Here is a 17,983-nt window from a genome sequence, read left to right as displayed (position 1 = left end):
GCTTCTCCTGATGAGTCAACAACAGTTATATGGACACATTATTCTTCTAACAATTAGACTTAATCGTTAAACATTTTTTTCCTTGCTTTGTCCCAGGAGGAAAATAAGTCTGGATTTAATGTTTGTAAGTAGTCCTTCTAGCTCATCAGTAAATCAATTTTTCTATTTTAAGCATTAAAAAGGTAAGGCATTTTTTATTCGTTTGTCTCTAGTAGTAAAACTTTCTTATATTACCCCACATTCTACATTTTATCAGAAATTTAAGAAAAGCAATTTGGAGAAATGCTTTTATTTAGTAAGCTATTTAAATAAATTGATAGAATTTCCCACTGCATAAATACCATATTTTTTCAAAACTGAGGTTCTTTGTGTGTAGTTTCCCATTTTCATGCATCTCTCTTCTTATATACTTTTGTTTTCCACAGACTTGCTCAGTCAGTGAATCCTGTTTTAAATAGGTCATAAAAAGTATTTGGGAGTACTCATATGAAAATGGTGATTGTTCTCATAATGGTGTCCTTCTTTATAGGATCCAAATCTAAAAAACAAAAACAAACAAAACAAACAAACAAAAAGACATGTAACTGACATGTAAAAACCATTCATGAAGGTACATTCTTATATAAAATTTTAACCATAATCTACTTTGGTTTTACTTACCTATCATAAAACCAAGAGAGATGTGATCAATTCACAAATCAGTAAACGAAGACATAAAAAAGGATTCATGCATATGGGAAAGGCAGACTAAAATTTTAACCTTTGAAGTCCTCTTTCCATGTATATGAATCATTCCAAAAGCACAACCGTTTAAGAATTATTAGCTGATAACATTGGCGGAAAATAAGTCTGGATTTTCTCTCTAGTGTTCAGTTTGCAAAATATCCATTTTATGGATGAGGGGGTCATGAAACCCGAAATGTTATTCGTGTTACATTAATGCACGTGCAATCTACTTGCAATTTCAACTTCTTAGTCCTCTACAGATGCTACAGAAGAACAGCTTACTTTACTGATGAATAATTAATTCTATAGCTCTTGTTGGTATGATGAAATATAAAAGGCACTAGAAAGGAACCTAAGACATGAGCAAATGAAGCCACTGACTTCCTTTTCTTCATCAGCAATCACAGCATCCAAATAACCTTCATAATACAGGAGATAGGAGGTCTGTTTAATTTGTCATCTCAAAACAATAATAAGGAATATTAAAATAGCACCTCTGATCTGCGATGACTAGAACTGAGTCCTAAGGAAGTAATCAAGGATGCGCCCAAAGTTATAATTAGAAGTCCCCAGAAGACTTCTTATAATAATGAAAAGAATAAATGAGCAAAAACAACTCATTTGGTTAGCTATATTTGTTACATCCATATAATGGAATATTATGGAAGCATTTACAAATATCTTCAGAAGAATATACTGTTATGGAAGGAAGCTCATCATATAGTGTTTGGATGAAAAAAATCAGGTTAATACATAAAATGACTATACAGACATATGCACATATACATATATGATTCATACATTTATAAAGTTGGGATAATTGTGTGATATATAGATATATATGCACATAAAAAGCAGAGATGTACCAAAACTATTACCAGTGATAACCTCTGAATTGCTTGTCTCCCCAGTAGAACATAAGCTCCATAGGACAAAAATTTGGTCTTATTCACCATTTTGTCCTCAGTATCTAGCACCAGGCCTGGCCTCAGGCCTGGCAGTGAGTACTTGTTGACTTAAAGAATGGGATTTTTGGTGAACTCAGTATTCGTTGACTTTATTTAATACATCTTCATATATATATATATATATATATATATATGTATGTATGGAATTTTTAAATTAAGACACGCTTTCTACTTATGCTTCTGTTATTTTCATAATTAAACTGAGTGCGAAAACAGATCTAGCTCCCTTCACAGGTGGTTTGGATCAGTCTGCAGTTGTGATTAGCTAAAAATATTTTATTTGGACTTCTCCACACTCCTGGTATATGAGAATAAGGAAACAGGGAGACCTTTTTCCTTCCTAGATTTTCTAGCTTCCATATAAGAAGCCACCTCAGTTGACAAAAGGAAGAAAACTTTCTATTTCACTTCTACTGCGACTACTATAAATATTACTGTTGCTATTGTATCTACTGCCTAATAAGCACTCACCATGCACTATTTTTTTTTCTAAACAATTTTATCGAAATATGCCAAGAGCACACGGTCAGCACAAATGTATGAACAGGAAAAAACCCACATGTATCACCATGCACTATTCTAAGAGCTCTAGGTGTCGGTCAGACCTCAAATAACCTTAGGAGGTAGGTGCTAAGATTTTTCCCATTTTGCAGGTGAGAAACTTGAGGCTTAGAGGGATTAGCCAACTTGCCTGCAGTTACCCAGCTGTTTCTGACAAAAGTGAGGATTGGAACCGGGTAGCTTGACCCCAGAGCCCATGCTGTTCACGAGCACATTTCACACACTAGGGATGAGATCAAACAGTAATGCAAGCAATCAAGACTTGGTTATATGGAGCGCCCAGGTGGCTCAGTCAGTTGAGAATACAACTTTTGATTTCCGCTCGGGTCATGATCTCACGGTTGTGAGATGGAGCCCCACGTTGGGCTTTGCACTGGGCGTGGAGCCTGCTTGGGATTCTCTCTCTCTCTCCCTCTATCCTTGCCCCTCACTCTCTCTCTTAAAAAAAATAAAAAATAAAAAAGACTTGACTGTAGCTCTTCTTACATGTGTTCCCTATACTTCGGTACCGTTTTTTCTTGTTGTAAGGAGAGACAAGGAAGAAAAAGAAAATGGATAAATTCCATCACCAACACCACACCCCCCCCCCAGGCAAATAAAATGAAGTCTGAGAAGTTTCCATAATGACTAGCTGGTAAAAGTAGTATATATATCAAATAATAATAACATATATAGATATGTTCTGGCTTTGGTTTTATGCAAACATTTCTTCTCATTATCCAGTCATAGGAAGAAAAAAGAGCACATACTCCAAAGCACATAGTTTGCTGCAAATAGATTTCTCAGATAACCTCTATTCAGAACTAAACAAAATCCAATATATTTCGCATGCTAGAATCTCTGTGGTGAAAATGAATTATCCACTCTCCTCAGGCTCAGTCTTAATTGTACGTCTGAATAACTGGGAACGATTTTGTAAAACTCAAAGCCGACACCACCAAGAGGTCCTGCTGAGTCCGTCTGGGTGGGGCTCTCCACGTGAGTGGCACATGCAGCCAGAGCTGAGAATCTCAGCAACCTAACGATGCTAACGGGCTTCCTTCCCAGTTGTTAACTCTGTCACTCACTAGCTATGTACCCTAATGAAGTTACTTCATGTTCCTCAGCCTGAACTTACCTATAAAATGAGGACAACAAGAATACCAACCCAATGACTATTAGTTGAGGTAATACCCAAAGCATCTAGAACAGGGCCTGGGACACAGAACACTCACAGATTCACTCTTGTGATGGTGTTGATGGTGATGGTGATGAAGAGGATGCCAATGTGATCTTTTTCACCTGAGCCTGAGACCATAACATGTTTCTCTATCCCAGAAAGCAGGGACCATAACTTCAACCCAAGTGGGATAGTATCTTTTTTACCATGAGATCCCTTACCTGAATGAACCTCTAGAACCATACATAATTTGGGCCTCATTGTGAGATAGTATTTAGGTCTGTAAAGGGGATGTGGTGCCTCAACTGTAGTCAACAACATGAAAGAATTCACTCACCTAGGATTGAAATGAATTTCCTTAGGAACTGCCCTCTGGTCTGTGACTACTTTCTGGTTGTCTCTATAATTAATGGGGTCATCAGGGATCCTAAATTTGGCCATTTGAATTTCAGAGTCACTCAGTTCAGCACGGGAGATTCTTGCATAGCCCAATCTGTGGCAGAAATAGAAATGGTTTGTAAAGGTTTTATCACCAAATAGAAATCTGATGAGATCTAATAGATAACACCTGCATTATTAAGCCAGTTTCCCATTTATAACTCTACTCTGTACATCACTACAATTAGCTTGATTTATTACTCCAAATATTTATCAAAACATTGCTTTTACTATATAAATGAATAAGGAACATGCACCCAGGCTTAATTAACTAAACATACACTAATGAATATTCTGTCTCTACAAATTGCCTATCACACGATTATATTTTGCATCGAGAAAAGGAGTTCTCCACAATGACAGCAGCATATGCCTAAATTCTTTCTTACCTTTAAAATTCAAATATCACATGCATATTTTCATCCACATTTACAAGTCTAATAGAAAAGATTTTGAATGTCTGAAAAAAACTGCACATCCTGTTTTTGCTTAGAGCTGTCAGTTCTTCAGGAAATCAAAGCATTTTATAGGTATTATCCAAATAGTTACAGAGAAGCCCAGATGGAAAAACGAGGGAACCATAAGCAACCAAGAATTCATTTTTATTTTATTTTATTTTATTTATATCTGGTCTCTCTAAAAAATACCTATCAGCTTCAGTTATTCACTTATTCGAGGAACAAAGATGTATCAAGTCCCTACTACATACAGGCATTGTTCCAGGTATTGGGGATAAACAGTGAACAAAACAAGGCCCTTGCCTTCATAGAGCTTTCGTTCCAGCTGAGGAGGACAGATTAAATATGTACGTGTACACTCTTATCAGGTGGTGAAAAGGCCGAAGTCCCCTAGGGGACTAAGCAGAGTAAAGAGGACAGGGACTGCTCAGTGGCAGAGGCTGCTATCTTAGAGTAAATGCTCACAGCATACTGCTCTGACCGAGTGCCATTTGAGCAAAAGTTTGAATGAAGTAAAGGAGCAACCCCGTACGGATACTGGAGGATGGGCGCGCTAGGGAAAAGGCATAGCAAATGCAAACATCCCGAAGGAGAATGTGCCTGGCTTTTTTGAGGGCCAGTTCCACAATGACCAGAGTGGAGTGCCTACGGGCAAACACCTTGGGGGTGAGTTTGCACGGGTGCTGGGGATAGTAGACGATATAACTTTCCTTGCAGACCACTGTAAAGACTTCAGATATTTTTCCGACAGTGAGATGGCAATCCAAGGCATTCTGTGCAGAAATGCAGTGGCTACTGTGTAGAGGATAGACTCCAGGGAAAGGGGGGAAGAAGGGAGACCAGGTAGGAGGCCACTGCAATAATTTAGGTGAATGCTGGTGGGGGCTTGAGCCAGACTAGTAATAGGAGAAACATTTAAAACAAAACCCGTACCTACGTACAAAATAGAGACAGGAACCCAGAGCTGAGACAAGTAGAGGCAGCAGGTCTGCGCACCACGAAGGGTAAAAGGAGAGCCACGGCAGCATCGGAATGGGGTGGAAGCTGTCTGACAGGCTGACGTGTTTACTAAGCTCAGGTCCCAAATCCGTGCAGTACCCTGTAATTCTAGGTCATTCTGTCCAGTGAATCTAGGGTTTTTTATTGCTCAAATATCTAAGATCAACGTTCTAACTCCTTTCATGGACACTGCCTTCAAGGTCCTTCTAAAAGTCCTTGAAGATAAGGAACCTGACAATCCAAATCATCTACTAAAACAAGGGATTTCTCATTGTCCATAAGTTTTTATTAAGTGCTTGACTGAGTGCAGATGATTGAGATAACGTTTACAGAATTGGTCTTATGGACAGAAACTGAAAAACAGTAATCCCTAACTTCATTAATTTGGGTATTTTAAAAGTTTAAATTCCAGGATGGTTAACATACAGTGTAATATTAGTTTCAGGTGTACGATCTAGGGGTTCAACACTTACATACATCAGCCAAGGCTCATCATGACAAGTGCCCTCCTTAATCGCCATCACCTGTCTAGCCCATTCCCCCCCCCCCCCCCGGCCACTTCCCTTCTGGTGACCATCAGTTTGTTCTCCATAATTAAGAGTCTGTTTCTTGGACTGCCTTTCTTTTTTCCTTTGCTTGTTTTTTATTTGTTTCTTAAATTCCACATATGAGTGAAATCATATGGTATTTGTCTTTCTCGGCCTTCTAGCTCCATCCACATCATTGCAAATGGCAAATTTCATTCTTTTTATGGACGAATATTATTCTGTTGTGTATATACACCACTTCTTTATCCATTCATCTATCAATGGACACTTGGGCTGCTTTCATAATTTGGCTATTATAAATAATGCTGCCGTAAATATAGGGATGCATGTATCCCTTTGAATTAGAGTTTTGTATTTTTTAGGTAAATATGATTACTGGATTGTAGGGTACTTACACTTTTAACTTTTTGAGGAGTCTCCGTACTGTTTTCAGAGTGGCTGGAAACCAGTCTGCATTCCCACCAACAGTGCAAAAGTGTTCCTTTTTGTCTATATTCTTGCCAACACTTGTTATTTCTTGTGTTTTTTCTTTTAGCCATTCTGACAGGTGTGAGGTGATCACTGTAGTTTTGATTTGCATTTCCTTGTTCATGAGTGATACTGAGTGTCTTTTCATGTGTCTGTTGGCCATCTGGATGTCTTCTTTGGAGAAATGTCTGTTCATTTCTTCTGCCCATTTTTAGTTGGATTATTTGTCTTTGGGGTATTGAGTTTTGTAAGTTCTTTATATAATGTTTTGGATACTAACCCTTTATCAGGTAAGTCGTTTGCAAGTATGTTCTATATCTTCTCCCATTCAGCAGGTTGCTTTTAGTTTTGTTGATTGTTTCCTTTGCTGTGCAGAAGCTTTTTATTTTGCTTTTATTTCCCTTGCCTCAGGACACAAATCTAGAAAAATGTTGCTATGGCCAAAGTCAGATAAATTCCTGCCTGTGCTCTCTTCTAGGATTTTTATTGTTTCAGGTTTCATATTTAGGTCTTTCATCCATTTTGAATTTATTTTTGTGTATGGTATAAGAAAGTGGCCCAGTTTCATTCTTGTGCATGTCACTGTCCAGTTTTCTCAACACCATTCGTTGAAGAGGCTGTCTGTTTCCCAATGGATATTCTTTCCTGTTTTGTTGAAGATCAATTGACCATATAGAGTTGCGGGTTCGTTTCTGGATTTCCTATTGTGTTCCATCGATCTGTGTGTCTATTTTTGTGCCAGGACCATACTGTTTTGATCACTACAGCTTTGTAATATAACTTGAAGTCTGGGACTGTGACGCCTCCAGCTTTGTGTTTCTTTTTCAAAACTGCTTTGGCTATTTAGGGTCTTTTGTGGTTTCATATACATTTTAGGATTTTTTTGGTTTTAGTTCTGTTACATTTCCATCTGTTGTAGACTAAATGTTTGTATCATCCCCTGAATTCATATGTCAAACTGTAATCCCCAATATAGCCCTATTTGGAGATGGGGTTTCAAAGGAAGTAGTTAAGTTAAATGAGGTCACAGGGGTGGGACCCTGATCCAATAGGACTCTCATTCTTTTAAGAAGAGACACCACACAGCACGTGTGCCCACTCTCTCTGTCTCCAGAACAGTGAGAAAATACATTTCTGTTGTTTAAGCCACCCAGCTATATTTAGCATATATGTGTAAATATTTATATATAAAAATCTGCTCCCCAACTCTTCCAAGGAAAGGTGATAAAGGTCTTGGGCCACAAGTATACATAGCCAAATGATTAGCTATTATGGGCACTGGTATTATAAACAGCACTTTTCCTTGGCAACTAACAATATTACAACTTCAATTTATACCTATTTCAGTCTATATCATAAACTGTTTTCTAGAAATTCCCATGAAAACAACCACTTTGATATGAATGTAAACAGAAACAATGTTTTCAATCTGATATACATGTTACAAAACTAATACTTTAGCATCTCCCTCCCCCACCTTAACCCCTTTGGAAACCCCAAAATAATAGTCGACCTGTCTGTCCTGCAGCCATGTGGGTATGTTCTGGGCCTCTTGGAGTTTCTGAGTTATTAGTGTAACCAGAATGATCCTGACATCTCAAGCATCTCCTTGTCTCACCCCAGTAAGCATATGAACCCGTAGAATTGTTCAGGACCTAATAAAGGTCACCATTAAGTCATGGCCAAAGTTCTCAATTAGAGTCCACAGAACTTGTGACCTGCTGCCTTCCTCCCTGCCCATATACTCCCCTTACCTCTTCTCCCACCTCCATTTAGCTACACACACTCCAGCCCCACTAGCCTCACTTTTCTTCAGATACATCTGGCACTCTGTCTTTGGGCTTTTACACTAGCTAGTCCCTGGAAGGGTCTTCTCTCAGATAGCCACATGGTCCACTGCTTTAAATCTTAGCTCCAATGTCACCTTCTCCGTAAGACCTACCCAACCCCCTACTTATAATGGCACCCCACCTCCATACTCTGGATGCTCTTTACCCTGCTCAATGTTTCCCCACCACACTCATCACTTCCTAAAATACAACATCATGGAATTATTGTGTTTCTTTCTCCTGCCAGGGTACAGATCTTTCTCTGTCTTATTTACTACTTATACCCCTGGTGTTCCGCATACATTATGTTCCACCAATACTTGTTGAATGACAAATAAGGTAAAGAACAGTTGGACATAATGGTTTGCTTTCACCAGACTATGACTCATAACTGAACAAGCCATGTCTCCAACGGGAGAGAAGCTGACCCTGTGATTCTGTGTCATCCCTAGAAGGCAACTGTTTTCTTTCATAAATGTGGACCACAGATCTTAGAATGTTACTTAGGGGTGATCAGTTCAACATCACTCCTAACTTCACCAGGTAGCCAATGCCAGGACACCTCTGGGTGATGAAGGGCTCTGTGCGGAGGAGGGTCGAAGGCCCAGGAAGGCCCATTCATAGAAGCCCACACCAGAGTTCCCAGCACTTTCCCAAGGAGGGTAGTTAGGGACCTCGGGCCAAATATCTCCAAACAGATTGTGTACTAGCAGGAGAGAGCTGTGAGCTTCGGGGACTGTCTCCAGCATGTTCCCTCCACTGAAGAACCCTGTAAGTGGAGGGACCTGTGAATCGATCTGCTGTCCACAGGATCTGTCCCCACTTACCTCTCTCATGTCACCTCCCATCTCTCTCTATTCTAGCCACGCTGGCCTCCTCACTGTTAGCAACCAACACCAGGCATGCACCACTCAAACTTTTTACCTGCTCTTCCCTTTGCTGGCAGTGCTCGTCACAGGATATACGCAGGTGACCTTCCTCATGTCTTCCAGGCTGCTGCCCACCCTAAAGATCACACCACAGCCACCCCTCAGCCTGCACGCTCCATCCCCATCCTTCTTACCTGGCCTCAGTCATCTTTTCGTCACATTTACCACCACCTGCCCTTCTCTTTCTTAGGTGCTTACCTTCTGTCTCCTTCCACTGGAATGTAAGCTGTATGGTAGTCAAGGGTTCTGTTTGGTTCCCGTGACAGCCTCACTGCTTAGAACAATGCCTGGCACGTAACAGGCATTTAATAAATACTTGTTGAATAAATGAGTGAATCCAAGAATAAATGACTAGTCCCTTTTTTGGTATTAAAACTGCTTCAGCTTCTTTAAAGGAAATACTACCTTCAAAACGGATTTACAAAGTTACATATTTGAATTTTAAGATCCTTCAGGTATATTATTTTTGAATATACATACCCTAATATATGCATATGTGGATAGTATTCACTTTTTGATATGGGGTGGTTTTTTAAAAAATATAACTTACCTAGAGATCTCACCACAATATAGTAGGGATTCCAACAAGTGAGTTAACCTATCCCAAATTACATGATTAGAACTTGGCAAAGCTGGAATTCAACTTATTCCATGGTCCATGATGTTCCCACCATGCATACAGTCAAAACTGGGAGCATTCCTAACATGTGTTAATATGTGTTTCTCATGCTTAATAACTTACACAGTATCCTTTTTATACAATCAAGCTTAATTTACTCTGTCATTTATTCTTTCTTATATCATTAGACCATGCCTTGAAAAAATGGTTAAACTGTGTAACTAGCCAAATCAATGTTTATAAAAAGTCACAAAATGACGTCTGTAAAGTTTTTTACTTCCAGGATAGACACAAAAGATCGCAGTCATAATAGATAATAAAACAACAACAGTCAAAAACCTATGCTCACCTGATCAGCCCTCGATACATAATATATTCACACCATCTGTCTCGATCTGTGCTGTCAATATCCTACATAAAGAACAGAGAAGAGAATGTTTAAAGCATAAAAAACAGTGCTCTATTCTGAATTGCCAAGGAAATGTGTGAAGGACAGTAATAAATATGCTTTTGTGCATGCTGTTTTCTCTGCCTCACTCCTAATGATCTGTCAAGGTCCAAATTACTTATTCACCCTACAGACATTTCTGGAGCACCTACTGGGTGCCCATCTAGGCCCTCTACTGGGTGCTGGGGGTACAAAGGTGAAGGTGGTCTACAGAGAGGGTTAGGCAGGTGAATCAGCAATGCAGGCACTGGCTTCCTGTGGCTTTCCACGTCCTTCATCCCAAGCAGAGTTTACCGCATCCTCATCGTTCATGCCCTGCAGTACTTTATACACACCAGCTACACCATTCTGGACAGTTATTTGTTTCTAGGTCTCCACCCTCCCCTTCCTGAGCGGAGGGACCCTTCATCACGTTGCCTCCCTGGTACTTAGCACGAAGCCTGGCATTCGGCAGGAGCTCAATCTGTGTTTGTTAAATTGAATCATTGGAAATAAACACATTTGGGGAGTAACCATGAGTCTTTTAGATGTTGAAAGCTTAAGACCGGTGTTATTTTTCATCAGAGAAGCAGAACATAAACATATTCTTTTTCTGTAATGTGGTGGGAAACTAAATATGGAGCTTTTATACTGAACAAATTTCCATCTCCTTCTTTTTAAAAACCCTATCAATAAAAAATATACGTCACTTTTGATCATTTCTCAATTTTACTATTAAAATTTAACTTAAAATATGTTTTTAAATCACTAAAAGAAAACACATTTATTACCTATTTCTTAATTTTTTTCATAAGCTTAGTGGTGAACACACAGATGCTTGTTAATCTTTACTATTATTTATATGCCACACTCAACCCATTTACATGCCTTTGCATACATGGAAAAAATTATACCACATTTTAAAAGTTAAACTTTAAAATGTTAATGATGAAAAAAGCAAATAAAATTGAAAGAGTACTGTTTGGTTTGCCTTGGAAAGAAATAAAAATTTAGTCATTCAGCTGTATATACTGGGAACCATAAACTATGAATATGTTTAACTGTCATGTTTTTTATTAGATTTTTAAAAAGATGCTGTCAAACTTTAAGACTGCAGAATTCAAATACTCATTTCTTAAAGAGAAAAATCTGTTCATCCAAGCATTTATGATTAAAACTCCTCTCCGCATTAATAAACTTCCTAATAGAAAAAGCTATATGAGAATTCACTGCCAGTCTTGACACAGCTTTTGACCATGATAGTGGTAACCAACAGAGGATTAAATAAAAATCAAATAAAATGCCTCTTCCTTAACACCATCCATATCCCTTACACACACACACACACACACACACACACACACACACACACACACTATACGAATTCCTTCTCTTATTAGGATGCAATTGTTTCTTAGACTTGCCCAATATGGTCATCTAACATTCTTTTATACTTTATAGACTATGTACTCACACATTTATCTTATCTGATTTCATGCGTACAGCCAGATGCACATAGTACATATACATATACAGAGCTCCCACTTCCTGAGTGCCCCCTACATACAAGGTTGAGGGCCCTGCAGACATTATCTTATATTTCATCCTCATATCCACCCTGTGATACAACAGATATTACTCTCACCACTTTACAGATGTGGCCACTGAGGCCTGGAAATTTTAAATAGCTTGCCCCCAGGTCACACAGCTGGTAAATGCGGCACCTGTTGGGCTAGTGAGACCACATGGAGAGAGAGGCCCAGCCATCGACCAACACCAAAGCCCCAGGCATGTGGATGGGACCATCTTCGAACCCTGGCCACAGCCACCAGCTGACTACACGAGTGAACCCAGGCAAGAACAGAAAACCCACAGAATCAAAGGAGTCTTAAACTACTGTTGTTTTAAGCCACGAAGGTTTGAAGTGGTTTGTTACACAGTGTTAAGTAACCGATACGGCCTCTGACTCCACACGTATCAGGATTTCCTTTTTTTCTTCTGACCTCTCTTTAATCTCTCTTCTGAAATAATCTCCCTGGGGCACCCGGGTGGCTCAGTCGGTTGAGCTGGGGTCATGATCTTGCAGTTTGTGAGTTCAAGCCCCACATCGGGCTTGCTGCTGTGAGCTTGTCAGTGCAGAGCCCTCTTCAGATCCTCTGTCCCCCTCTCTCTGCCCTTCCCCCACTTGCGCGCTCCCCAAAATAAATACATCTTTGATAATCTCCCTTCTCTTCTCTCACCATTATCCCCATGATAGCTACATCAGTGTTTATTTATTTTAGAGAAAGAGAGAGAGAGAGAGACAGAATGCAAGCAGGGGAAGGGCAGAGAGAGAGGGAGACACAGAATCGGAAGCAGGCTCCAGGTTCTGAGCTATCAGCACAGAGCCCAACAAGGGGCTCGAACTCAGGGACTGCAAGATCATGACCTGAGCTGAAGTCAGACACCTAACCGACTGAGACACCCAAGCACCCTGATAGCCACATTAAATGCAACTTTATCAGAGGTTCTCTTTGGCCTTCCTTTTACACTTCTCTAACGTAGTAGCCGTATCATCCACTTCCAAGGCTTCCACGATTACCTAGATGGTGGCAGTTCCTTAATCTATTTTCTAGTCCTGACTGTTCTCCTCAATTCCAAATCCATATATCCAGCTGCCTGTTGGACATCTCCATGAATATCCCACAGATGCCTTGAGTTAGCCGAGAGCTAAATTTATTATCATCTTTGCAAAGCTCTTCTTCCTTCAGTATTCTCTTTAATAATGTCACCATCATAAACCCTCTGACCAAAGCCAAAATCAGGGGTCCATCTTGACTCCACTTCCTGCTTTATCCATTGTCACAGAGATTCACTCATCTCCCCAATATCTCACTGTATTTTTCCCCAGCTTGTAGTATTTTTAGCTGCTGGGTGTATCATCAAGATTTAAGAGTGTACCTCCTGACTTCTTATACATCCAGTCAATGAAATGTAAGTCCGGTGTTGGAAGTCAGTTTCCTGGAATTTGTACTCTTAGCCCCTTCTTAATCCCTTCCTCTATCTTGCTAGCTAGAACATGGATGCTGCCATCGTGGACCATGAGGCAAATTTGGGAATAAAAACCTTGTAAAGTGATGCCACAGGATAGAAGGAACACATTCCTGAAACCATGGAGTGCACCAGGACTGGATCACCTGCCCAGAATTTTACATAAAGAAATACAGTAGTAAAAAATATTTTAAAAAAATTTAAGGGGCACCTGGGTGGCTCAGTCAGTTAAGCATCCGACTTTAGCTCAGGTCATGATCTCGCGGTTGTTGAGTACAAGCCTCGCATCAGGCTCTGTGCTGACAGCTTAGAGCCTGGAGCCTGCTTCAGATTCTGAGTCTCCCTCTCTCTCTGTCCCTCCCTTGCTCAGGCTTTGTCTCTTTCTCTCAAAAAAAAATTTAAATATTAAAAAAATAAATAAATAAGGGGGGCCCTAGTGGCTCAGTTGGTTAAGCATCTGACTTCGGCTCAGGTCATGATCTCACAGTTCGTGAGTTTGAGCCCTACATCAGTCTCTATGCTGACAGCAGGGAGCCTGGAGCCTGCTTCGGATTCTGGGTCTCCCTCTCTCTCTGCTCCTCCCCTGCTTGTGCACGTTTTTATCTCTCTCTCTCATTCTCTCTCTCTCATTCTCTCTCTCTCTCAAAAATAAAAATCAAAAAAAATTTTAAACATGTTTAGAAAAATAAAAATTAAAAAAAAGAAATACAGTTCTCTGCTATTTAAGCCACAGTAGAAACCCTATTCATACTATGCTCTTTCTCATATCTTTCCAAGCACTTGGTAAAATAGGTAAGCTTTTTTCTCTGCAAATATCTCAAGAAGATGAAATTGAAAACAAAAGGTAAAGGACCAAGAAATCTACACAGGACTTAATGGAATATAACAATTATATTTCTCATTATAAGTCACTGCATTTATTAGCATTCTAGTGTATGTATGTCTCAAGGATTTGATTTGTGTGTCAGTTCCCCAGAGCATGATTATATCTGGGTACACTGACAAATTCAGGTTTTGGACCCAAACAGGTAAGGACTAAATTCAGTTAGTGAGGCCCTATATGGCTGATCAGCCAGCCTCTCTATATATTTCATTCTATCTTTTACACTCAACATCATAATTAACTTGCATAATGTGTCAGATTATAGTTCCTAAACATGGCTACGATAACCCACTTTCCATATGGTATTCTTATAATGTGACTTTGATTCTCCTCCCATGGAGATGATGGGATTTCTGTTTCTCCTCCTTGAATGTGAGCAGGCTTCTGATGATGGCAGAGGTCACACTATGTAACTCAAGGCTAGGTCATACAAGGCAATACAACTTCTTCCTGGTTCTCTTTGAAACACACTCTGAGAACCCAGCCATCTGCAGGGAGGTAGCCCAAGTTAGCCCATGGAGAGAACCCAGGACCCCGCACCCAAAGCCTGAACTGGGCTCCTGGTCAACAGCCAACAGCAACTTGCCCCCTGTGAGTCATCTGCAAAGTGGATCCTCCAGTCCTCAGTTGAGCCACATCTCTGTATGAAGCACAGATAGGCTATGCCCTCCCAGCCCTGTCCAAACTGCAGATCTGTGAGCAACCGAGGACTGCTGCCGTTTAAAGCCCCTATGTTTCTTGGTTTTCTACGCAGCAGTATATAATCAGAATACATATTAAATTGTTGCACTGGGGTTTTTTTTTTAACGTGAAGAAGAAACATTTTAGTTAGGAAATCAGAAATCCTATTAAGATTATGTTACCTTCACATTGCCGTGTTCAATGAGCTGTGTATAATCCCTGGAACCAGGTGCTGAAGTGATATATCCCAGAAATATCACTTGATTCGAGCTGCTTTTCAGTAGTTTTGAAACAGCAATAGCCTGAAGTTTCCTGTCAAGGTCATCTCTAAAATGCAAAAAAAAAAATGTACTTCTTAAAAAAATGTACTTCGTCATTGTACTTGCGAGACCATTTTTTAAAAGCACTAGGTATCTAAGTTCCCAAAGAGGGTCTTCAAACAGTACACAACCCGAGTGATTCCTACTTGGGACAAATGACTGAATGTTATGCCAATGAACAAGACAGAGACCCAGTGCTTCAGCTGGGTAGGCTGACAGACTTTGGATTAAGAACATCATCTCTCCCCACAAACTAGTTGGAGTCAAGTTGATTTAAATACCTATTCTAAACTAGCATTTGCTCAACTTTTCGTCAGAAGACGTTATGTCAGTAATCTGAGACCTGATCACCAGTATTACAGCTAAAGACTAGGAGGTAATAACAATAATAATAATAATAATAATAAAATAGAATTTAAAAAGAGCAAGAGGTACTGGTAAGAGAGAGAATTCTAACACTCACAGAGCACACCAGGCTTATGTAACCTACTCAGCTCCATCGACTGAACACTTACTAAAAGCCTCCCGAGTTTCTCCTGGTCAAATCCTGGCTAAACATGAGGCTTCTATTAGTCTAAGCACCGCTAATGTGTAACTGAGATAATTAGGTAGGTACATCATGCTTTTGAGAGTTTTACAGTTGGTCTGTTTGGGGAAAAATAGGGATATCATATTTGACATGATCCAGCCAGGAAACCTGAAACCACTCTAGGTGTTTCAAACAGGGTGAATTTAATATAGGAAACTGGTTACCTAGCTGATAGGAAGCAAAACAGGAATCAGTGAGGCAACCAGAGTTTAGCAACCAGTACCACTTGTTGGGCTAGAGGTACAACAATAGGAGATGATATTCCCAGCGTCTGCAAGCCAGCCATGGAGGAGGCAGCCCAGAGGTTGCTGGGGCTATGTAAGGAGGAGTTAGAGTCACAGGAGAGACTCAGCTGCAGCCAGAAACAATAGAGAAAGCAGAGAGAGACAATGAGAAACACCTCTTCTTCTCTCCTCCTCCTGCTCTCCAGCCTTGCACTAATGTCTTCCATTAGCTAAACCTACCCAGCAGCCAGAAGGCAACAGACTCTGGGAAATGTGGTTCCCTGTGATGTGTAGCCAAGAGGGACACGAGCCAGGAATGGATCCAAGAGCAAATAGGCAGCAGAACCAACACAGGCATTTATAGAGAAAAGTAGCTAATAAATGACTGTTCAGTAAAAAAACAGACAAAAAACAGTGACAAAGGCAGACAGACATCACCAAGTACTGAGAATATTGGAGAAACATCATTGATGTAGGAAGGTAGGATCTGAAGGCAGAACTAAGCTTAGATAAGAATGTATAGACAGCTGAGTACCATTCAAAGATGCCTTAAGAAATAGAAGAGTGAAAAGAATGACCATTTATTAAATATCTTTGATACTGAATATTCACAATAACTGCGAGGCAGGCATTAGCTCAATTTTTTTAAATATATTAAATATAATTTATTTTCAAATTGGTGTCCATACAACACCCAGTGCTCATCATTAGCTCTATTTTTAAATGAGATTAAGTAACACGCCTATGGTTATTTTCCAACTGCCCTGTCTGGATCTGTTCTCAGTCCTTCTCTGTGCCCTGAGAAGCTAACCCAGGCAGATTTCATGTCCTGGGCTCCCTTTCCTGCTGATTTCCAGTTAGGTTTGGTCAACTACAGGCACGAGTAGGAGATAAAAAGGAGAGAGAAGTTGTGGTATTTCTTCCCCATTAGCTGCATTCTTTTTGCCTGTGGCCCCTCTTCCTGAATACTATGTATCTCTTATCTCTTCTTTTGATCCTTCCAGCCTCTTGGCAAATAGTCCCTTTTTTAGGTCTGCAGTGAATTCTGTTCCTTCTGATACACACAACTGGGATTCAAATCTGGTCTAGAGAATTCCAAGGTCACTGTACCATTAGAGAATTCCAAGGTCACTGTACCATAGGTAGTGTTTTCATGCAAATATATTAGCTATATATTGGAAAATAATCTATGAATTTGGTTTCATATTTTCTCAGTCGATAAATTTTATCCAGTGATGATAATAAATATAAATAGTATATGTATGAGTATAAAGAAAGGAGAGGAAAGGAGATGGGGGAGAGAGAGGGAGAGAGCAAGAGAGAGAACACATTTTATATTTCCTTATCAGTTAATATGTGATCAGCCCCAAAACCCTATAGTGTGGGCTGGAAAAAATAATTTCATCCAATTCAGAAATAAAAGGACTGGAACTCACTGAGGTTATGTTACAGCAGGGCCAAAAGTATAACTACAGACTACCGGTTCTGCACTCTTTCTTCTTTGCACATTTATGATGTTACAGAAAACAAAGTGGTGATGAACTGGTGGCTCAGTTAATTACATAAAATAACATTGATTTTAGTTATGGTGTATACCTAAATGCTTCTAAGGAATGATGCTATTTCCTATTTATTGGTTGTAAAGAGGTATTTGTGTAGTCAATAATTTTAAAAATCCTGTTGAATCAGCTAACAACATGCATAAGCATTCCGTAATTCATTCCTAATATGACTTCGTGTTTATATGCCACAATCAGTAGCGAACGAAATCTCTAAATATTTATTCACAGTAAGAATTTTGTATCTAGTGTTGTAGAAAACAAAGGCAAATGAAAATATGTAATGATGGCTTCACAAATCCTTCAATGTATGAACATCTTCATGTCACCTGTTGGAAGGCTACAGGGTTCACGGACAGGGCTTCTAAGGAGTGACACAGAACTGTGGCTCTAAGGGGAAAGACTGCAACTAGCACCGTGCCTGGGACACGGCAGATGCTTGATCTGCGTTTGATGAATTCTTTTTTTAGCTGCCCAACAGACCTTACATTTAGGGTTATCTGATTTGGTTCAATAACAATGGCCAGTATTAATGGAGCACTTGCTGTATTCATGTAGTTTGCATGAG

General features: G+C 39.8%; 1 protein-coding gene across 1 annotated transcript in view; it reads right to left on the bottom strand.

Moving 5' to 3' along the window:
• Positions 1-273: 273 nt before the first annotated feature.
• CWH43 (cell wall biogenesis 43 C-terminal homolog) overlaps positions 274-17,983 on the bottom strand; it is a 56,293-nt gene continuing 38,583 nt past the window's right edge. Inside the window, exons 13-16 of the mRNA XM_049632078.1 lie at positions 14,906-15,050; positions 10,052-10,113; positions 3,752-3,907; positions 274-538 (exon numbers count right to left, since the gene is read on the bottom strand). Of these exons, the coding sequence (XP_049488035.1) occupies positions 460-538; positions 3,752-3,907; positions 10,052-10,113; positions 14,906-15,050 (442 nt within the window). The 3' untranslated portion in view covers positions 274-459. The remainder of the gene's footprint in view (positions 539-3,751; positions 3,908-10,051; positions 10,114-14,905; positions 15,051-17,983) is intronic.

This window comes from Panthera uncia, chromosome B1 (assembly GCF_023721935.1).
Source record: "Panthera uncia isolate 11264 chromosome B1, Puncia_PCG_1.0, whole genome shotgun sequence".
Classification (NCBI taxonomy): Eukaryota; Metazoa; Chordata; class Mammalia; order Carnivora; family Felidae; genus Panthera; species Panthera uncia.
Note: the sequence above shows the minus strand (reverse complement) of the source record. Positions and strands in the feature narration are given on the sequence as shown.